Source organism: Passer domesticus, chromosome 6 (assembly GCF_036417665.1).
Source record: "Passer domesticus isolate bPasDom1 chromosome 6, bPasDom1.hap1, whole genome shotgun sequence".
In the NCBI taxonomy this organism is placed as follows: Eukaryota; Metazoa; Chordata; class Aves; order Passeriformes; family Passeridae; genus Passer; species Passer domesticus.
In genome coordinates, this window is record NC_087479.1 from 10,622,690 (window position 1) to 10,645,466 (window position 22,777).

Here is a 22,777-nt window from a genome sequence, read left to right on the forward strand (position 1 = left end):
ATGGCTTCTCTCCCCCTCTCGTCCTTTAGACAGCTTGCTTCCGAGAGGAGAGAAATGTCTTGGTGAATGGAGATTGTCAGTGGATTACTACATTGCACTATGCCTTTCAAGATGAGAACTATTTGGTATGTTTGATTCATCAGTAAATAAAAGCTCTGGGTTGTGAAAGAACTTTGTTTTTGGTATATTTAAAAAATATTAGTGCATTAAATCCGTCCACCTCATGCCTCACAGCAGTGTTTCAACGTTCTTGTTTTCTCCTTGAAGCAAAACTTCAAAGGGACTGTCTGTAACTCCAGGAAAGTGAGAAAGTTGTGTAGAACTGTGGTATATAGAAATTTAATTAAGCATCTTAAATTAACTAATCTCGCCTTGCATAAAAAAATACCATGTTCAAATTTAGTATTTTGGATAAGGTTGCATTTAACTAATCTGAGATATGTTAACTCTGTGAAAGTAAGAAATATTTTATTTTAAATAAATAATGTTTTTTAAAGCAAGATTTTGGTTTAAATTGGCAAAATCAATTTAAAAGTTTGGTATTTTATTGTCCTTAGGGGAAAAATTGCCTATTTCTTAAAAGTATTTCTATAAAATATGTTTTTAAATCAGCAGATTGGTCTCTCGGTAATTTGAGGGACTTTAGCAAACATTTATAAAGAAAATCTGTACTCTTATGACATTTCTTTATGATTGGTTACTAGAACTGTGATATACAAGCCTGTTCACTTTAGTCACAGAATACACCAGAGTACTGATTAGGAGCAAAGTCAGTAAAGCCCCAATATACTTAACCATACAGCTTCCCCATGGCTACTTCAGGCTGGGTTTACAAACCTGCTGTTTCTGTAACATCTGACATAGCTTTAGTGTGAAAGTTTTCACTTTCTTAACACTTTAGTAGCATGGTAGCAAGTCATGAATATAAATAAGAAAAATGTATTTAATAAAAGACTGCCAAATAGTTCAGGAACTAAGCAGCAGTTAGTAAATACTCAAACATTCCACAGATGCTGAGACAAAACACATTACTTTGTCATGGTTGGAGTATTTTTAGAATACCAAGCACATAGTAGGAAAATAAGCAGTCACATCTTAGGCCCTCATTTACAAGCTATTTCCATTGAATGGTTTGTGATAGGTCCAGATTTTCAGTCTCTGGCAGTTTAGTTGTCTCCAGCACTACCTCATGATTTCAGATCAGCTTGGAGTTTCAAATTCCCACAGAGGCAACCTTCAGACTTGCATAAATAGCATCCTGGTTTGTATTTCCAAGTAGCTTGTAAGAATGGAGCTACCTAAGGAAAAATTGTTAGCTGTGTGAGATAACAAGCAATAGCAAAGACAGCACAGAGGGGGAACCATTTCCCAAAGTTCCCAAAGGTGTTTAGATATTGAAGTTTCACTTGACAGCAGAATGTAGACATCTAATTTAAAATCCAGTATCTAAGAAGGCAACATTTCTGCCTAGCAGCCAAAGTCAGCAGATTCCCAGCTTGCCTGAGGTCTGCTGCTGCATGTGCTGAGGTGCTGTCTTCCAATTTGGTCTGTTACTCAGAAACCATCTCCTGTAAGTGTCTGGTGCTCACAGATGGAGTGGATCCACATCTCAGTCACTGCTGTAAATGATGCATGAGGAAAAGGTGAAACACATCAAGAAATCAATTCATCCAAAAAGCTGGACAGAAGGTTCTCTTCCAGACCATCTAGTACTTGTCCAGGGGCTGAGAGATCTCTTTGGAGCTTGAAGAAGTTTATAGCTACATTTTCCTCATCCTGGAGAGTGCTGCCTTGTTACAGAGCCTGGGCAGATTTAGTTTATTTTTTAGCTGTGCTGTTCACCCATGGTCTTTGCAGAATGGAATACAAAGCTGAGAACAAAATAAGAACAGACAACAGAGCTTGGTTTTCCACCCTGATCCTCTGCAAAAGAAATTTCTAGGTTCCAGTATTTTCTCCCAGTGATGTTTGTGTATTATATCTAGTGATTCTTAAATGCAAAACCACATAAGCTAACCCTGAGCAGAGGGAGAGCCTTGTGTCTTCTCCCACCTAGTGCTCTGCTTCCTCTGGCTGCGTGATAAAGGGTTCAGAACAAGAAAATAAAAAGTAAGATACTAATATAGAAAAGTAGTATCTGTCTTTGGAGAGTCTAAAAGTACTTAGTTTTATTCTCTGCCTTTAGTATGAACAGAGCATTTGATAATGCAGAACTTATATTTAAGCAAGAAATACAAAATTCTATGAAATATATATGTTCTGGAATTAATTTTCTGGTTCTGCTCTTGTAGTTTTAAAACCTTTCAAGTAAATGCACCATGCATTACTGTTTTCTAAACAGCCAGTTCTTAAATTACATTACATGGAAATGCTGCATAAGTTTTTCTGGTTCTTAAAAACTTTTCATAAGAGACAGCCTATGTCAAGATGGGTTAAATCAGCCTTTGGTGATTTAGCTGAAGCAGATATGATGTAAGTGAAACATAGTCCATGAATATTGAAAACTTGCATGGAACTTGAAGTTCTCCATCTCTTCCAGATTCAGATCTCTTAATTTTCTTACCCAGTCTCATTCATGAAAAAGGGCATATGTGCATTTCCCTGCTGTCAGCCTCTCAAAGGCTTCTGGGTACTCATGAGAGTATTTTGATTTTTTCCTTTGACTCCTAAGTACTCTCACCATTCAATGTAGTCACTTTCCTGGCAGAAATGCACTACTGCGAGATTTCAGCATCAGAATAGCTTTTATTTTAACCCCATAAGAAGGGTGAAGCACCTCTGGCAAGCAGATAATTTTGAATTGAAAAATTAATAAAGTTCTGTTTACTCAAAGACGAGATATCACCATGTTTCTGTGATCCAAGTGTCTTCCTTCATGGGTCACCTGAGTTCTTGCTGAGTTATAAATGCTTTGGGAGCTGACAGAAGTGCATTACCTTGTCTCTGACAGGGAGGATATTTCACTTCCCGCAGAAGGTTCTATAAAACCTCTTTGCCTTGAATTGGAGAGAAAATACTTCAAGATAATATCTCTTTTAGAAGACTGATGGCTTCTGTCTGTAGCATTTTGTTTTCAAACATAAATATTGCTTGTGTACAGTGTTCAGTACATGTTTAAAGTTCCTTGAAGCAATACCCACAGATTGATTTCAGCATAAATGATGCAATTTGCTTATCAGATTAAGTGGTGATTTGAATAAAATAGAGAAAAATACCAAAACTTGTGGTTCTTGGAGTTGCTCTTTTAATGTAAAAGATTGTGAGGAAATTGCTAGAGTTGCACTTCATGTTCTTTGCATTTCTGTCTTCTTTGATTAGTTTCCTTCATGGAAGATGTATCTGTGGCAGGGACAGTGGATTCTAGGTTGCTTTACTTTGAGGAGAAAAATTAGATGATGGCTTTGAAAACTTAATTCCAGAGTAAGCAAAGTTAGTCTTAAAACCACATATCAAATCATCTTGGGAAACAAAGAACAAAATGGCTCAAGACTGGTAGTACTAGATGAAGTCATTATACTTGAAGTAATGGTCTGGATTTAGGTGGATATTGCTAAGACATACCTCAAACATAATCCTTTTTTGTGGTATGAGAAACAAGTAGCATGTCTGAGTCCTTTTCTTTCATGTCACCCTATCAGTATTGGTCCTTTCCCTGGACAGGATGGTGCCTGATTGGCCTAGGAGGCTGTTTACTTTTTCAAAGAACACTGATGTTTTCCTTTTAAATTTCCCACTAGTGCCTCTGGCTTGACAGTGCTTTTAGCTTGTTATGGGCATCCATGGATAGTGTAGTAATGTGTGGTGCCATCAGACTCCTGCCAGCTGTGTTATACATCCATGATGTGGAATGTGCCAAGATGAGTATTTGAAGATGTTGATAAGTGCCACTTCAGGAAGAACAAGTAGTATTTAAATGGTACCATAACTAAAAAAGTAATAAAATGTATATTTTAGACTAAGCTGCATCAAATATTGATTTTAACTATACTTTTTTTTTTCTTTCATCATCTTCTGGAAATTTTCAGTTTAAGAGTTGATGACATGCATCAGTTTTGGTGATATTAGAAAATTTTCTTTATTATACTAGTTAAGACAGAAATAAACTCACCCTGATTTACTTCTTTGTTGTCACATTTTGTTCAGGTTTTTTTAAATCATAGGAACTAAATGCTGATGTGCCTTTCTTTCTGTGATTAATAAAGGAATATGATACCTTTTTATACTAAGTAAATAAAAATAAAACAGAAGACCACCAATTTTGACTGCTTTCCATAGGCACAGAAAAAAATAGTGAAAGGGTTTTTTCAGGGGTTAACTGATGAACTTTAATTTTTTTTTTTCTTGCCATCTGTCTCTCAGTACTTGATTGCTTTATTTCTCTATTTTCAGTATCTAGTGATGGACTACTATGTTGGTGGTGACTTGCTGACACTTCTCAGTAAGTTTGAAGACAAGCTTCCTGAAGATATGGCTAGGTTCTACATTGGTGAAATGGTGCTTGCTATACATTCCATACACGAGCTGCATTATGTGCACAGGTAAAATACCTTCTCATGTGGCAAAAAATACAAATACAGTTATTTGAAGTTAATCCCAAGTTTACTGCTATGTATACAAACGCACACAGTAGCCAAAACCAAACTATAGACACAGGTTTACTTTATGCTGTATAATAGCTGTATAAGCTACTTTATTTTAAATATCAAATTTTGATGGATTGGTGTCAGAAGCAGTGACATTTATCTGACTAACCTTTTAAGGTCTGTTCTATTTTTAATCAGGGCTCTTGACTTACTCTCAATTCACTTAATAAATATTTATCTGCCTTTGTCCAAGCAACCTGGAAGTTTGAAGCAGTTTGAAATGGTTTTAACTTTCTACAGATGTTTAGACATTCTGCAAAATTTATGCACAGTAAGCCCATGGTAACATCAGTGCATCTACTTACCTGAGATCATCCTCAAACAGATTTTCTGATCAGTGGGCATGTGCTGGTCTAATTGTTTTTGCACACAAGATGTGTATTCTGAATCAGTGGCTGCCATCAAATAAACTTAGGTTGTGGTTGGTAGTAGCTGTACAGTTAAAGTTCAAAAAGCATAGGGAATTCTCAGCTATAATGCTTTGAGCTCTGCTGTTTGCACTTTGATTGCTATTTGAAATATTGACAAGATATTTAAACTCTCTAAAACTCCTGTGAGTAAATGTGGACAATATTTGGGGATTTAAAAATGTTACAGACTCAGAGAAGTTCACCCGAGGCACCATTGCACCAATTTCCAAGGAAGGTGGCCTGACTTACTGAGCAGCTACATCTTTTCACAGGGCTGAATGAAGGTCTGTTGTGGCAATAGGAGAGTGTGGCTCTGTGACCAAAACACGTGCTTTGAACAGGACGTGTGCCAATGCCCAAGAAATCACTGCTTGGCAGCTGGAATGGATGAGGAGGATTGCTCTGGAGAGGGTTTCAAGGACCCTTTAAGGGCTTATAAGACCTGTTAGCTGCAGATAGGAGACAGTGGAGCTCAGAGAGGAGGCATTGAGCCTTTCTGAGCAGCAGTTCTGGTCCCTGAGGCAAATGAGAGCTGCGTGCCAAGCACAGATTGGCTCATGCTGCAAGTGCCACAGTCAGCAACGTTCTTTAAAAAACAAACAAATTAGTGTATAGTTGTGTATTAATTTTTATAGTCCACTGCAACTACTGAGCTTGACTTGTGGTTGTGGAAGGTTGACAATATCTGGAACTGAAATGTATGGAATAAGTTTAACAATACAGAATTACTAATTATTTTTTGGGGAGGCATGGTGACATAGTCCAATTTTCTCAGCACATATTTTTTGTGTCTTATGACAAGTAAATACGCATTTAACATTTAAATTTATGTAGACAGGCATAGATTAGCATTTATTATTTTGTATTAATACTGCTAATGAGCAGCAGTATTAGTGACATTTCAGTAATTAATTTCAGAGCATTAGCCTTTAGTTAAAAAAGGTTAATTCAAGTTTGTGTTGGAAAAATGTATCAATTGGCAGGCTTTTTACAAATATGAAGACCCTTTGTTAAATCACGTTTTTTCTCACAAATGTCAAGTGTGAAACTGGAATTCAGCACCTTAAAAATCAGCCATTGTCAGCTTCCACATCTATGTAGCAAGGTGTATTATGTAGCAAGGTGTATTAGAGCACCTTATTTTTATTTACTCCTAGTAATTCTGGTCTCCTTCTCAAAGATTAAACTGAAGGTGTTGTAGAGTTTTTAAGTTTTTCAACACATGTAGTAGCATTTGAAACTTCACATTTCAAAACAAGTGCAGATTTTATGGTGCAACAAAACTAGTGGGTTTAAGGTTGGTCAGGGGGAGAGAGTCATAAATAGTACCAAAAAGAGTTTACATCACTGGGTAAAATTCTATGTTATTTTGATGCAAGATTAATCTCTACAAGCACAGCTAATACTGTGTGTTTAAATCCTTTCACTTTTGTCTGTTATAACAGGGACATAAAGCCTGATAATGTTCTTTTGGACATGAATGGCCACATACGACTGGCAGACTTTGGGTCCTGTCTGAAAATGAGTGAAGATGGCACAGTATGTATGAAGCTACATTTATTTGGGTTGCTGATAGTGGGACCTTCTGAGTGAGTTAGTTGCTGGTTTTAAAGAGATTAGACATCATCAGTGTTCATCGGGGTGTGATAGATTGTGAACTTTCTGACACGCTATAAATTGAGGGTGCAGTATAACTCAACATACTTAAATGCATTTTTGAAATCTTCCATCTCCTTATTTTACAGACTGCTAACTTTTTAAGTTATCCTTTGCTATATTTTTCTGGTTTTCACTTTTTCTTCTAATGACCATTTGAGTCCAGGGAAGTAGGGTGAGTCACCATCCCTCTAGGTATCAAAAAGATGTGTTGATGTGGTACTTGGGCACATGATTTAGGTGGACTTGTCAGTGCTCAGTTAACAGCTGGACATAATGATCTAAAAAGTCTTTTCCAGCCTAAATGATTGTCTTGATTCTACAATTAATAAGCAGTTTGTTTTATATGCCTTTGACAAATGGAACAGCAACATGATGGTAATTGGCCATCTTGTGCAGCAGATTGGATTTACCTCTAAAAGCTGAATTGCTTGTGACAGGTTTTGTTTGTTTTGCCTCATTTAGGGTATTTCCAGGGGTGCCAGTCCTGCCAAAGTATGGCATGCACCATCGTTCACTGGTTTTGGCACAAACTCACATCTTGTTGATGTTCTTTAGTCATAAAACGCCTGTCAAAGCTTTACCATAAAAAATGTAAAATGAAAGAGCCATTAGAATTGAGAACATATTCCTAGAGAGTAGTCTGTCCTGATGGTCAGGGCTTCCCTATTACTTGTGCACAGAGTAAATCTCCACCTTATTCCTGTAGTATATCCAGTTGCACATTAGCAATAAACATTTGACTGATTTCTGACATAATAAAACTTACCCAGGAAATTTGGTCTATGATCTTCAAATGAAACTGTAAAATTCGGGGGTAGAACCTGATCTCCCTACTTACTCAACTTCTGGGCAGCAAATTGCAGTTTTAAAATATAAACAGACACAAAGGAAAAGTATATTTTGTCTTTCTGTTTTCACAGTATCTGTGATTATTTTGGGTTTCTCCTGTGTTCAGAATAAAACATATCAACTGATTTTATGTAGCAGTAGAATGGAAATTAATCTTTGCAGTCTTTGTTACTTTCTTAATATTTCCTTTGTTATGTTGCTATGAATCTCTTCCTTCTCCAGAACTATGTTGTGGTGTCTCTGTCAGAAATATTAGTGTTTGAGTAAAACAGTTGCTGAGAGAAGCTGGAAACTTATGAGAATTATGTTTGCCTTATTTTTAAGGTACAGTCATCAGTAGCAGTGGGTACTCCTGACTACATCTCTCCTGAGATACTGCAAGCAATGGAAGATGGAATGGGGAAATATGGGCCTGAGTGTGACTGGTGGTCACTGGGTGTCTGCATGTATGAAATGCTCTATGGTGAAACACCCTTCTATGCAGAGTCACTAGTGGAAACCTATGGGAAGATTATGAATCATGAAGTAAGAGCTGTATTAAATCTCCTGAGTTTGTGTTTACAGAGAAACTTAGCACTTGAGGATATTGAAGTGATGGCAGTTGTTTGCTTTTGCACAGTGTTTTAGATTGATGTTGTGGAGGTTTGTTGGTTCAGGTTTTAGGAAGCTTGCTTCTCTGAACTGCAGAAATTTAATTCTTCAACAAATTGAAACTTTTCTCTAAATGCTGATTTTCTTGTTGGAAAATCTAAGTCATAACAAAATCAAAATTAAAATCTACTCCAATTTCTTCAGTCTAGAGTAATTTCACTTGTTAGTGGTAATTACAATTTTTAGATCTTATGTTTATTTTAATAGAAATATTTTCTAAATGTAGATTATATTTTGGTAAGAAAAACAGATATTTAACCTATATATTAGAAAAATACATTCTTAAATAGGACAACATAAAGAACTGACTAACATCATGGGGTTTTAAGAGTTGAAATTAATTTAATCTCCAGGAGATCAGTGGACCTCTAAGCATACCAGTCTGTCTTTATTGTATAATCTTTAATATATTGTAGTGTGTAAAAATCCTGGTGTGTGTTAAAAAAATGTTTGCTTTTCCTAACAGAGTTATTGTAATCACAGATGAAACAGATCTGTTTTAAAGAAATTGAAAAATGATTTCTTCTACTTGAAATACAATTTAAGACAAAAAGTCTGTCATTGAATGTATTGAATTGTGCTCTGTCATTGCTCGCTGTAACTAGAACAACATTTGACTATTCATTTCCAGTTTTATTGGTGTAGTTTAATGTTTTTTTTTTAAACTACAGTTGTAAGTTTCGGAATTAATTCCTTCTCTAAAAACTTCTCTGTTTGTTTTGTTTTCTAGGAACGATTTCAGTTTCCATCCCATGTTACAGACGTATCTGAAGAAGCAAAAGATCTTATTCAGAGACTTATCTGCAGCAGGGAACGTAGACTGGGACAGAATGGAATAGAGGATTTTAAGTCTCATGCATTTTTTGAAGGACTTAATTGGGATAACATCCGAAACCTAGAAGCACCTTACATTCCAGAAGTCAGCAGTCCTTCTGACACCTCAAACTTTGATGTAGATGATGATGTACTAAGAAATCCAGTGAGTCTTTGTTTTTAGATATTACTAATGGAAGTATGCATCCTTGGTGCACTGTAAGGTGGTAGTGAGAACTTACTTCAGAATAAAGAAAGAGATGAAAAATAAGTCACTCCAAATGTGAAAAATTAAAGTTTTTAATCTCTTGGCATTTTTTGTTGTCAGAAATCATGAGCTGCTTTTTTAAGTGGTAGCACTTGCCAGACTGCATTACTGTTACATGGTCGAAGTTAAGATATGTTTAGGTAGGGAAAAAGGCCTCTTAGTTGCCCTTTCAGTTTACCTGGACAGGGAGCTAGCATTTGGATTTATGCCTTTTCAAAGGTGAAAAAAAAATCTGTCTTTACAAGTACACATATATTCTCTGTGCAGCTTGCAGTCACAGCTGTCCAAGTGAGAGGATTCATCCTGCTACTTCTCCGCTGACTTAAGAAGCAGGAGGATGGTTCTTGGAATAGGGAGCATTGGTGTTGCATTCCTCTATTTCTATTTATTGTAGTTTACAAATGGTTCAGGAGGAGTACAGACCTTTTGTGGTAATTTTTTCACCAGTTTGTACTCCAAGAAATTAAGAGCTTTTGGCACGTTTTTTGATTACATGTCTGACAGTAACTAGAATACTAAGACTAACAGCATGCATTTTGGTGCCAGGTCACTTTTAATTAGGAACTTGAAATTTTGGGTTTCCTTTTACTGGCTGCATTGTGCTTTGAACTTGTTGAAATGCTGCCCTTTCATGTGCCAGTTCAAGAGGCTCCAAAATTCAAGTCATTCTGTTAGGCGACCTAATCTGAAATAAAGCTTGTCCAGGGGCAGTGGAGCATAACTGCCAATTAATTGTCAGTTGGTGTATTAAGAAAAATCTTTCCATTAGCTGTCTCTCTTTTAGCTGTTGAGGCTCAGTGAAATGTCTTTCACTCTGTATGGGTTTTCTCTTGGGTTTTCATGCACATTGTTTTCATGCAGGAAGTGGTGCCACCAAGTTCTCATACAGGCTTTTCTGGATTGCATTTGCCATTCGTTGGGTTTACATACACAACTGACAGGTAAGCAAAGGATATGTTTTATCAAGGAAACTTTTTTCCCAAATGCAGCTGATTCCTGGGAATTCTCATTTTTGTAAACATATAGAAAGGTTGATGTCCATAGGTATACATGCGGCCCAAATTTTGTTACTTGTTTGGTTTTTTCCCCAATGTCTGAACATATTTTGATCCTGTTTTCCAAGATTAGGTGCTTTTGTATTTAATATTTTATGTATTTGAAATGAAATAAAGTTAAGGGACAGGATCTGTCAATTGCAGTTCCTGCATTGAGAGGCTGAGAGCAAGTCTTGTCCCCACTGGACATCTGCCAGGAGCTGTTCAGATTATCTCATTGCTCCACTGTCCTGCTGGTAGACCAAGTTAACATAGAGGCTTCTGAGCATGGACAAAGGACTTTGCATATCTTTGAAACGGCCTCCATCTGACTTCAGAGATCCAGAGATCTCTCAAACATATGCTTGTCTCTGATCTGACCTGTTTGTAATTCTGTTATTTCCCATTGCTGGGGTTTGTTACCCCATGACCCCAAATCATGCGTGTCATCCTGTTCACAGTGAGATCATGTGCCTTAACTGAAATCCATCTTTGCTATGCTTTAAACTAAACTTTTGGGGTTGTCCCTCAGCTGTCTCAGTGCAGGTACACTTCAAAGCAGGTACCTGCTTCCATTTCTGCCAGGTACCTGTGACCTTTGGCATGGGAGAGTTAACATTTTCAGTCATTTAGGCAGTTGGTGAAGTCAAGGTATAGCTGCATCATTGAAGTTCTGCATGCAGGTATCTTAAGTCTACAGCAGCATGCACAGTTGCTAGGGAGTAATAACTTTACCCTGAGAATTGTCTCTACAGTAACAATTACTGCACTAATTGTACTTGTGAATTTAAGGTGCATATTTGGTGGAATCCCAGCATGTCCCAGCTATAGACTGCTGTGAGTATTTATTAAAATGTCCTAACTTAAGTATTTCTTTTCAGCTCTTTATCTGATAGAGGCACTTTAAAGAGTGTGCTGCAGTCTGACACTGTAACCAAAGATACGGATGTACAGCGAGACTTAAAGAGCACTTCACAAATAGAAGGCTATGAAAAGAAAATACGGAAATTAGAGCAAGAAAAGCAGGATTTGAACAGAAAACTGCAAGGTTAGTGGTTTATATTTGTTTGGATTCTTAGTTCTGCTCATTGGAATATATTCTATTGAAAATCTTTTCCTTTCTTTTTGGATTTTAAGAATCTACACAGACAGTGCAGAACCTCCAAGGTCCAGTGTGTGTTACAGCAAATACAAGTCGTGATAAGGAGATTAAAAAACTAAATGAAGAAATTGAACGGTTGAAGAACAAATTAACAGGTAAGCCTCTGGCATGGTAATTATAGTAATGCAATTTATTTTGCAGTAAGTAGAATTAATGTTCTTGAGCTGTTTAAAAAACAGAGGGTGTTTTAAAGCCTTGTTCAAAATTAAGAGGCATTTCATTTTTTTCCAGATGAGTGCTTAACTAGTTCTTCCACTTGCTTGGCTTGATAACACATGGGAAGTCCAGAGTGTGATGAATTGTGTGGATGGATTTAGTTAAATATTTTGTGTGATATTTGTTTCCCTAAAAATCTCAGGAGATCCTCTTCTCTTCCTCCTCTGTTTGGGGAGGAGTATTGTGTTGGAGAGGTTTTACTTGGAGGCAGGTGTAAGAGACAGGAGATGGAAGTCTGGTTGCTCTTTAGTAACATAAAGGAGTAGATGGGGGATGTGTAATAGTAGTTCACATTTAAATATTTCTGAGCTTCTGCTCCCTTTGTGTTTCTGTGTTTGGTGATGCATTAATTAGGAAGCACTGAGCATTGCAGAAAAACAAATACTGGCATCTGTCCTGAGGGAAGACTGACTCACCCATATCACTGAAAATCTGTTGCTTGACAATGCTATTAGTTTATCCATGCAAACCTCCTGTTAGCACCTAATTTTTAAGTGGGAATCAGTGATAAACAAAGTGGTAGTTTTGAATCCTAATGACTTGGCTGAGAGTTTTATAGAGGCCTATATAGTGTGAATTCAGATTCTAAATCACTGATGCTGGTTTTTTTAGACTATCTTTTCCTGATTTCTTTTGACAATATACCCTTTTTGTAGGTGTATGCCCTGCTAAAATCAGCTGTTCTCCTACACAGATTATATTCCCAAAAAAGCTATTTTTGTGTATTCTGAAATTAGGTTTGAGTCACAATGATAAGATTAATGTTCTGCTTTTTCAAAGGGTTCAGGTTTATGTCATTCTTCTACCAGTGATGTCCTGTTACATATCAATTCTAACAGTATGTTCTTATTTAAAAAGAAGTGGCATTGGTTCATGTAGGATGGGAGGAAGTTTGTTCAGAAGTGAGAAAAGGAATAATACTTCAAGCATTATAACAGTGCTTGGGATCCTGAATACTTAGGTCCATTTTCCTGTTCTGCCACAGATATCAGTGGAACTTGAGTGAGACAGTTATTCCCTGTGAAATTTCTTATTTATTTGTTTAATAGAAGTGGTAATTAAAAACAAATAGAGAATGGAAGTTCATTTTCTTAGAATTGGTAAGACTGAGCAGGAGTATATAAAGGTGGCTCTGTTGGGTGTTTTGCACTTAAAAACAAAAATTTCAAATCAAATTTGTTTACTTGTCATTGAAAGTAAAGTGAGAACAAGCTGCCAGGAGTATGGTCAGTCAGGTCTCCAGATTACCTTGTGCAGGATGGTATTTCTTTCCCAAACTATTAATTAGTTCTTATCTAGAAAATAAATAGTCCTTGCTTGTCTTGCTGGATGCGCTAATGACTGTTGCCTTTTTGTTGCATAAGGAAAACTATTTAGGAAACACATTACTAGAGCTGGAATTGGAACATTTCAAGTTTATTTTATGATTTTCTAGGGCTAGAAGTTACGTTCCTCAAAAACAAAACAAAGCCTTGTGCTAAGGCTTTTTCCCTTAGAGATCACAATCTTTGGGACTGAGAAAAATAAAATTATTTTGAGGTATCAATGTCCCAATGTTAGTTTAAACAGTCTAAAATGGTGGGAATAGGAAAGAAGTTTATTTTCCAAGCAAAGTGATGCAAATTTGCATGAGTAATGTGGCTTGTGTTATTGGTGTTAATTTGGGACCAGCTGCCTGTAATATGTATTTATCTACAGATATAAGTAAACTGGAAGCTCAGCTTGCAGATGCAGTGGCTTTTCGACAGGAGCATGAAGACTCCACACACAAGTTGAAAGGACTAGAAAAGCAGTGCAGAGTACTGAGGCAGGAAAAGGAGGACCTTCATAAGGTACTGATCTAAAGACAGATATTTTTTTAAATGGTGATGCAAAGTAGTTCCAAAACAGTTACATTGTGATTGCAATTCTAGTGTTTTAAATGCTGCTTTTTAAAACTATGCAGAGATCTTAAGGATCCTGATCAGCAGTACAGTAGCTTTCCAAATTATCACACTTTTATTTTTTGGAAGTTGATGGGCTTACTATGTCAAATATGTTCTGATATAGATGAAACAAATGCCTAAAGAATGGTTTTAATTAAGCTGTTTAATTATTCTGAACTGTTTCAGTAGAAGTCTGAGGGCAATCAAGAGAGACTTCAGAGCCTTGGGATGACTTGTTAAGGGATCAGTATATAATAATACACAAGTATTATTCTTCTCTATTCTTCCAGTTTCAGGCAATGATGAGGGAGGAAACAGACACAGCAGATCCTGTTTGGTATCCCTGGAAGAATTATGGGGTTTTGACCATGGGTCAGTGTTTACATGATACCAGGGCCTGCTGGTGACATTTGGGGTACACCTGTCTATTTAGGGGAAAAAGGTCTTTGCACAGAAGTTAGCAGAGCTCATTGAAAGATCCCATTTGCTCTTTTTTATACCAAAAGCCTAATTATTGCTTAAGGTTAATGATGACTTTTATGTAATCATTGAGTTTATTTCTGCTGGGTAAATTATCCCTTAGTTTGCTTCCTGAAATTTAGCAGTATTTCAGTTTTAAGTCAGCAACATATTTTGTAGTAAAGTAAATAGGGATTTGCATATACTACCTACCACTTTCAATAATAGTAAAAAAAAAGCTACCTGTATTGGAATAACTAGTTTTGCAAAAGTCTACCAGCCATAATGTTCTGAGCATTCATATGGATCCAAAAGTAATCCATGGGCCAGAATTTCTGGGCTGTTTCTACACTAGAATTTAACAGTCTCTCTTCTGTCTGTTAACCACTGGTAGGCATTATTTGCCATAGTGTATAAGTAGCAGAGAAGGTGGATCTTCTGGTCTGAGCACATGCTTTTGGGAATTTAATCTTCCTGCAATGCTCATACTAATAGCAGAAACTTTTAGAATTCCCTTGTGCAGTATATATTTATTTTGTTGTGTGATTCTGCTCTTTTTCTTATTTTTTCCTCCAACTCTCAAATGATTTCATGTCAAATGTTCCATTTGTATTTTAATCTTGTTAATTTTTCTGAACTACTTTCCATAAAGAAAATAGTTTTTATACTTTCAATTAAGAATATTAAAGTATTAAGAGTTTCACAATTTGTTTTAAGGAATCTTCCTCAGTTTTCTGAAAAATCTCACATTTGCTGCAGCCCCTCAGTGCTGGTACAATGTATTTGATGTTGCTTCTGAATGTTCTGTCTTCTGAAGCATTCCTTTAAACAAAAGGTTACAAATGTGCAGGTACTGGGTGGTAATCTAAAATCAAGTTATTTGGAAGTGAGGTGGCCTTGTGTAGTCAGTCACATTTATAAGAAAGACTTCTGGGAATACCAAAAGTAGCTTTAGAGCTGCCACACTAGAAGCAGAGTAATGGCTGTCTTTGTGTGTCACTGCAGCTGCTTAGCTAAACAATTGTGTAAGTTAAGAATTAGAAATCTTTAGTAGTTACATGAGGTGGTCACAACAAGCTTATGTACATCCAGTTTCTTTCTTCTTGGAAAGAATAGATGGAGTTCAAATTACTCTTTTTTATTATATTTTTTTTTTAAACCAGCAACTTGTAGAAGCCTCGGAGAGATTAAAGATGCAGTCCAAAGAGCTGAGGGATGCCCACCAACAAAGGAAGCTGGCTGTGCAGGAATTCTCTGAGCTCAGTGAGAGGATGGGGGACCTGCGCTCCCAAAAGCAGAAGCTGTCCCGGCAACTTCGCGACAAGGAGGAGGAGCTGGAAGTGAGCATGCAGAGAATCGATGCTCTGCGCCAGGACCTCCGTAAATCAGAGAAGATGAGAAAAGAGGTAGCTTGATAAAACAGCTAGCACTCGTGTGTTTCAGCTGCTGCTTACCCTGTACCTCATATGTGATTGTATGGAGAAATTGGGAGTGTCTTCTGGGGATTTTTGTGGGGCTTTTTTTTACGCTCAGACTGATTTGAATCTTGAGGGAAGTATTCTTGATGTATGTCCAGTTTATTAGTTCTGGTGTTTGGATTTTTCTAGAGTCTTGACTCACAGTCAGCTTGAAACTTATAAAGCTCAGTGAATGTCTTCATGTGCTCTGAGGCTGGAGTATTCTGACTTCACTGGTTTTTTAACTGAATGTTTTTGTCCAGCTGAAATGAGGAACAGTGATGCAAAACTAAATATGTGGTTTTCCTTCCTCTGTAGTTAAGTCATTGTAAGAGTAATATCTTTAAACAAGCTAATTTCCAATTAGTATTCTAGGCAGTTTATAGTTTTACATGGGATGAAGTGGATAGCCAGAAGAGAGCATAAAAAAAATTACTGTGGTTAATCTGGAGTATTTTAATCACTGAAAAATCATAATGTTTTCTGTATTCTCTGGGTGAAAGAGAACAGAAATTCAAGAGCTCTGTAAACATTGCTAGAAAACTTCTGGCAAATTGAAGGGTAGTCTATGAAAATGTAATAGATAATGAACTAAGGCTTTTCTCCATGAACAAGATATGATAGTCAACTAGGAATTGATGAATTGGTGTGGCATCTCATCTCTAGAGCAGAGTGCAGCAGGCATTCAAGTGTTGTTGCTAATGCAGTTAAATACTTCCATGCAGAGCTTTAAAATCTCCTGTCTTTGTTCTTAAAAATGCCTCTGTACTCCCTTTCATAACAGTTGTATCAATCTTCTATTCAGAGCACAGTCTAGAAGTTCATTATCTCATCCCACAGTTCTAAGTACAATCCTTTTAAAAACAACTTTGCTAGTTTAATTTGAACATAGGAAAACAAACCTTTCTCTTCCTGTCAGGGTTTGAAACTGTGCTGCTATTGCTTGAATTCCAGCAGTTGCCTTAGTTGCCACTAAATCTAAATTGTCTTTCTGATAAGCTTTCTGAAGTCAATAAATGCATGATCAGGCTTACTTTGTTTCATAATTGCAAAGTAAAAATATTCAATATTCATATTTAAAGTGTTTTGCAGTAATTTGGTTTAAAGGTTGATAATTTTTAAGCTGCTGTACTTAGATACTGCGCCATGGAGCTGACCTGTAAATGTGGCAGACTTTTCTCTTTCTCAGCTGCAGTGTCTTCCTAGTGCCATTTCCTTCTCTTTTCTGTAATAGAAGCTGTGCAGTTATCCCTGAATGGGCTTGATGTAGTTCGCATCAGTACAAAGAGTCATAAAATAATAGTTCTCTGCATGTGACAGATGGATGCCTGAATCACTGAAGGCAAAACAATTATCATGACATTCTGAGATGGTTGTTATAGTGGTGTAACCTAAAATAGAAATAAGTAAAACTTGCTGCTAGGCCGTATGGAGGAAAGGAAATGAGTGATCCAGATAGTGTTATCTTGTGTTGAAATGACCTAAAATGGCTCTTCACAGCTGGAAGCCCAACTTGAAGAAGTCGTAGCAGAAGCATCAAAAGAACGCAAGCTCCGTGAGCACAGCGAGGTTTTCTCCAAACAACTGGAAAATGAACTGGAAGCTCTAAAGGTTACATGGTTTTTGACAAATATTTACTCGTGGCCTAGAAGTTGCAATAGTTTGGCTTACTCAACTGTTGATACCCGTGGGAGACTTAAAAATTACAGCATTACTAGAAATCTGACCTAACACATCCAGATTTATTTACCTTTTTTGCTTGAAAGCCTTTACTTGCTAGATACTAATGTCTTGAAAATGCTCAGTTTATATAATTTCTAAGCAGCAAGTAAACAAATGTGATCCAAATTTGTTACCTCTGCAAGCCATTTCAACCCCTTATTCGGGTCATGTAGGCAGAGCAGTTGCTTACAATGCTTGGGGACAGGCAGCTTTTAAATCACTCAGTGTCCAAATAAAAATTTTTCCAAAATGCCACCAACTGGACAATTCTGACTTTTAAGAATATACTCAAAATACAAAGATCATATCTTCTCCCTGATGGCTTCTCCTCTTGTTTTGCAGTTGAAGCAGGGAGGCCGGGCAGCTGGTGCCACACTGGAACATCAGCAGGAGCTTTCCAAAGTTAAGTCTGAGCTGGAAAAGAAAATCTTATTTTATGAAGAGGAGTTGGTCCGACGAGAAGCATCACATGTTTTGGAAGTAAAAAATGTGAAAAAGGAAGTACATGATTCAGAGAGCCATCAGCTTGCACTCCAGAAGGAGATCATGATATTAAAAGATAAATTAGAGAAAACAAAGCGAGAGAGGTAAGCTTTTGGGCATGCTTCCCTCACTGTGGATTTCTTTTTGTTGTGTGTATGTATTGCATTGCATGGGTGCCTGTGCAGGCTGGTATTTCACCCTAACTCTGTTTATTCCTTTTTGAAAATCCCAGTCTACAGGTTCAGCAGTGTGACAGGGTGTTTCTATTTCTTCCCTTCTCTTTAGGCACAGTGAAATGGAGGAAGCAGTAGGAACAATGAAGGAGAAATACGAGCGTGAAAGATCTATGCTCTTGGAAGATAACAAAAAACTAACAACAGAAAATGAGAGGGTAATTATTTCAGAAAACATATAATTCTTAGTTCTCTGATGTTAAAGTAGTCTACTCACTGATCAGAACAGGATCTGTGAGTATTCAGACACTATCTGAATTTTAAAAACTTAATTTTTGCCATATAAATATTAGAGATTTGGCTGCATAGTAACTTTAGCATCTTGCTACTCTGCTCTTTGGGGGATTGATTCCCACCACCCTTTTTGATTCTTCATGAAGGCTGCAAAGAGAGGGAATCATTGACACAGCCTGCCTGCCTTCCTGGTGGTTTACAGTTAAACCTTGTTCCTCTCTGACCTCTACACTTGCTTTTTTGTTTTCCTTTGTTTTAAATTATTTTATGTGAACTGATAGTTTCACAAAAAGGAAGCCCATCCAGATAGCCCAGGGTGGTCTTGTTTGTTTAGGTTCTAAAGGTGTGTGGTAGGCATACACACATAAAAAGTCTGAAACTGACCTAAGTCACAAGTGAAACTAATCTCTTGTTTCAGCTCTGCTCCTTTGTGGACAAGCTGACAGCACAGAACAGACAGCTGGAAGATGAGCTCCAGGATCTAGCAGCAAAGAAGGAGTCTGTTGCTCACTGGGAAGCTCAGATTGCAGAAATCATTCAATGGTATGTGCTGGTTAGAGATCCAGATATGGCCACTTTCAACTTCTGAAATACTGTTTGGCTTTTCTTTTTCTTTTTTTTTTAACCTATAGTTAGGCCTTGTCTGTGTCTGAGACCAGCAAAAGCATGGTACTTCTGAGTGCTGATTTTGTTAAAATTGCCAGATGCCCCTGACACAAGTACAAAGCAGAGTCTGGGTATCAACTTTCTTCAGTCTCTAAAGTGATTGTTAAATCATCCAATTTGGAATATTTTGATAAATTCATTCAGGAAGTTGGTCATTATTTAAAAGGTCAGCATTAACACACAGAACCTCACTAGCTGTACTAGACAAGCACTTATTACTTCCACTCTTCTCCCCTACACAATTCACTGTTCTAGCAAGCTCTGTGCAAGAATTTCAGTGTGCAAAACAGAAAGGACTGGAAGGTAGCCCTTACAAAAATTGAGCAAGTAATATGCAGATAATTTTCATATAACGGCAAATCTCTGCAGAACTCTTGCTAATGGCAAAAGGGAGATTTCAGTTTCCCTAGCAACTGCCACAATCAAGAAAATCAGATAAAAGAAAAATTTAAGGCAGGCAATTTGAGATGTATTCAGTTTTCAGTTGCTGGGAGAGTTTTCCCTACTCTGTTCTTTCCTGTTATGTCCCTAAGCCCAGCACAGACACTGATAATTTGGTGGTACAGTATTTGGTGCTGTGAGCCATGAAACTGCTAAGTTATGGGTTTTTGTAATTGCACAACAGGGTAAGTGATGAGAAGGATGCTCGTGGCTATCTCCAAGCATTAGCTTCCAAGATGACAGAAGAATTAGAATCTCTGAGAAGTTCCAGTCTGGGGTCACGGACACTGGTAAGGAAATAGGAAACATTCAGGATGTTCTGGGCATGTCTGAGAAGCTACATTTTGTACCTAATTATCCTCTGCTCTGCTTTATAGTTTTTAGGTACTGCTTGCAAATCCAACTAGGTAATCTGATCAGAATTTGATCATTACAGGGGGCAGTTGTTTGATATTATTATGTGCCATCACAGATATTAAACACTACAGAGGAGAAAAGAAACAATAACTTAAACCATCAAAAGGGAGTACAGAAATATGCCTTACAATGTCATGCACAATTGAATAATTGCTGTTACAGTGAGACAACAAAGTTTTCTTCTGTGAAAAAATACTATCTGGCTTATACCAATAGAAACTAGGGACACAAGAAGCATGTGGCTTTATTTACATGCAGAACAATGAGACCTTTGTGCCACATTTTCCCATACAGTAGTAACATGAATTCCCCAAAATTTAATAGAAGAGCTCTCATAAAGGAGTATGGTTTCAAAGAGAAAAACACCTGCAGAAGGAAAGGAAGAGCCATTTGCAGCTTGGCATGGGAGCCCACATCCCTACTAATGCCAATCACCACTCTGCCATCTAGAATCCATCTGCTGCTGGTTTATGCACTTGAGAAATTGCTCACCCCTTCCAAACCTATGAATATGAGAGAATAAGAGCAAGTTTTATTTCTGTGAGCTGACATTTGTTTGCATCATCAGGAGACTATATTATAATATAGAGAGGTTTAATGGGAAGAAAGATTGGATCAAATACAGTTTGCATTTTTATCTTAGCTACTGCCAGAATAATGAACACTGTCTGTTCTTTATATTATAACTAAGGCAGTTACTTCTCAACATAAAAAGTGCTTCTCAGTTTTCATGACTCTTATTTGCACATTCATCTGTGACTAGAGAGGTATTCATTAGGGAATATCAGAAACATAGTCCACATGAAAAATGCCTGTAAAAGCTCAGAATATTGGCTTTTGGGGAGTAGGGAGGAATTGCATGGTGTATGCTGGAGTATAGCATATGTTGGATGTATGTAGCATATGTTATATGTGTAGTAGCTTATATAGTATGTGCTACTTAGCAAGCATAAGACTTGATTAGGCAAATGTTCTGGGTATCTGGGGCATCTGAAGACCCAGATTCTTTCTTCCTTTTTTCTTCTCATGGTTTTGCTACTCTTGGTATGTTTTATGTTAGTATGTTTTACATTAAATGTTGTCCTTTAACTCACCTTTGAAAGTTCGTTATATCACTGTGCAAGTTTTACACTCAGTTCTAGATTGGACAGTGAAAACTAGTCATTTCCAGTGGGTTCTGTCTGACTTCCATGCTCAGTGATCCAGCATTTTGGTTTCCAGCATATTTTGTTAATGGTGTAACCAACACTAAAATTGCTCATTACTTCATTTTTGTGTCATGACACTGACTATTGACTAATTTTCATGCAGCAGGTATGTTGTCCTTAGGTGATTAAAAGAGCATTCTCTGAACCAGTGTGAAAGCTAATTTATGTATTTGAGCAAGAACAGAAATATCCTGAGACAGTTGATAGTAATACTCAGTAACTTACTGCAACAGGATCCACTTTGGAAAGTGCGCCGCAGTCAGAAGTTGGATATGTCAGCAAGGCTGGAATTACAGTCAGCTCTTGATGCAGAAATCCGTGCCAAACAACTAGTTCAAGAAGAGCTAAGGAAAGTTAAAGATGCAAACATATCTTTTGAAAGGTAATGAGGGGTTTGGTTCTGTTTGGGGATTAATGTGCTGATCTAAACTGCTGATTAGAATAGCAGCAACTTCCTTAAAATGGCTCCCATTTAAGGAGTCAGAAGGATCCCATTCTACAGACTATGCATTTTTTACATAGTCAAATGTAAAAATTTCTTCAAGTAAACACTTCGCTGCTATAGTAAGTAAAAAATCTTGGGCATCTGAGAAAAAAAAGTTGTAAGAGCAAATTCAAAGCAAATTCACTACCATTTCTTCAACTAACTGGAGAGTTGGACATGTTCTTGGGAATTAAAAAGTCAAAGTACTATTAGAATAATTTTGTTTGGCAGATACCTGCAGTGATAGCAGAATTCTTAAGTACAGTTTTAAATATCTAGTCAAGTAGTGAGGTGTCTGTTCAGGGAAGAAGTAAAATTAATCCTTAAAAAAAATTACTTAAATAAAACCCCAGTGCCCCTCAAAAAAACCCAACACAATCCCCCAAAAATTACAAAAAGGGTTTTTCTGAAAGTCTTAATATGTAGGACTAGAAATAAACAACTTTGTGTACTGGCATTCCTGCCTTTGAGACATTTCAAATTACATTGTGATAATTTTTTTTTTCTTTAGTAAATTAAAGGAATCAGAAGCAAAAAATAGAGAACTGTTGGAAGAGATAGAAGGTTTGAAGAAAAAAATGGAAGAAAAATACAGAACAGATTCAGGTAATTGAATTCACTGTGTTCTAACAGAGTTCTAACACAACCTGTGATGTTGCCTTTTAGCTAAGCCTGTTCTGCTTTTGCTTTTAGGTCTCAAACTTCCAGACTTTCAAGATTCCATTTTTGACTATTTCAACACCTCTCCTCTTGCACGTGATTTGACTTTCAGAGTGAGTTATTACATAAAATAACTATAAAAATGAGATAACCAAATTTTATTTTTATTATGTAAAAGTATCTCTTAGGCACTGTATGGCAGATTGGTATCTTGCATATAAGCCAAATCAGCGTGGCACAGAATTGGATGCCCAGTAGTTGTCTGTTTGCTTGGCATTTTGTAGAGAAGCTGGCACCTCTGGGAAATATTCTCTGAAGTTCAGTTTCATTATTTCCCATTCTGGCTTCTTTGTTTAGGTTAATCTCAAACATTTGCTAAATGAAATATATTCAGTTTTTTGGAAATGTTGGCACACCCTGTTACAAATAAGGAATTAAATGCTTTGCAGTTAGAAGATGCTGATTATTACAAGGAAAAGTGTTCACACAGTTCAAGGAGTGAGATTTGTAAAATTGTTGGCTCCAGATCTTAATGGAGTGGTTAGAGGAGAAGGAGCCAGGAAGAGAATCAGAGGACCCACAGATGTTAGTATAATAATTTTATTGTGACACACCCTGTGATCCTTAGAAATCTAATCATTCAAATCACAGCTCCAAGTAGGCGTTTCACTTTAAATGATTTG

The 22,777-nt window shown here is 37.0% G+C and overlaps 1 protein-coding gene across 11 annotated transcripts in view; it reads left to right on the top strand.

The window, feature by feature from the left end:
* The window catches only part of CDC42BPB (CDC42 binding protein kinase beta), a 90,530-nt gene that overhangs the window by 44,440 nt on the left and 23,313 nt on the right, over window positions 1-22,777 (top strand). For all 11 annotated transcript variants that reach the window (XM_064423276.1, XM_064423275.1, XM_064423277.1 and 8 more), the window contains exons 4-21: window positions 30-125; window positions 4,390-4,538; window positions 6,499-6,592; window positions 7,886-8,086; window positions 8,943-9,191; window positions 10,155-10,234; window positions 11,209-11,375; window positions 11,465-11,584; window positions 13,404-13,537; window positions 15,253-15,495; window positions 17,047-17,157; window positions 17,611-17,855; window positions 18,037-18,142; window positions 18,637-18,761; window positions 19,510-19,615; window positions 21,184-21,332; window positions 21,946-22,040; window positions 22,128-22,207. In XM_064423276.1, the coding sequence (XP_064279346.1) occupies window positions 30-125; window positions 4,390-4,538; window positions 6,499-6,592; window positions 7,886-8,086; window positions 8,943-9,191; window positions 10,155-10,234; window positions 11,209-11,375; window positions 11,465-11,584; window positions 13,404-13,537; window positions 15,253-15,495; window positions 17,047-17,157; window positions 17,611-17,855; window positions 18,037-18,142; window positions 18,637-18,761; window positions 19,510-19,615; window positions 21,184-21,332; window positions 21,946-22,040; window positions 22,128-22,207 (2,550 nt within the window). The remainder of the gene's footprint in view (window positions 1-29; window positions 126-4,389; window positions 4,539-6,498; window positions 6,593-7,885; window positions 8,087-8,942; window positions 9,192-10,154; window positions 10,235-11,208; window positions 11,376-11,464; window positions 11,585-13,403; window positions 13,538-15,252; window positions 15,496-17,046; window positions 17,158-17,610; window positions 17,856-18,036; window positions 18,143-18,636; window positions 18,762-19,509; window positions 19,616-21,183; window positions 21,333-21,945; window positions 22,041-22,127; window positions 22,208-22,777) is intronic.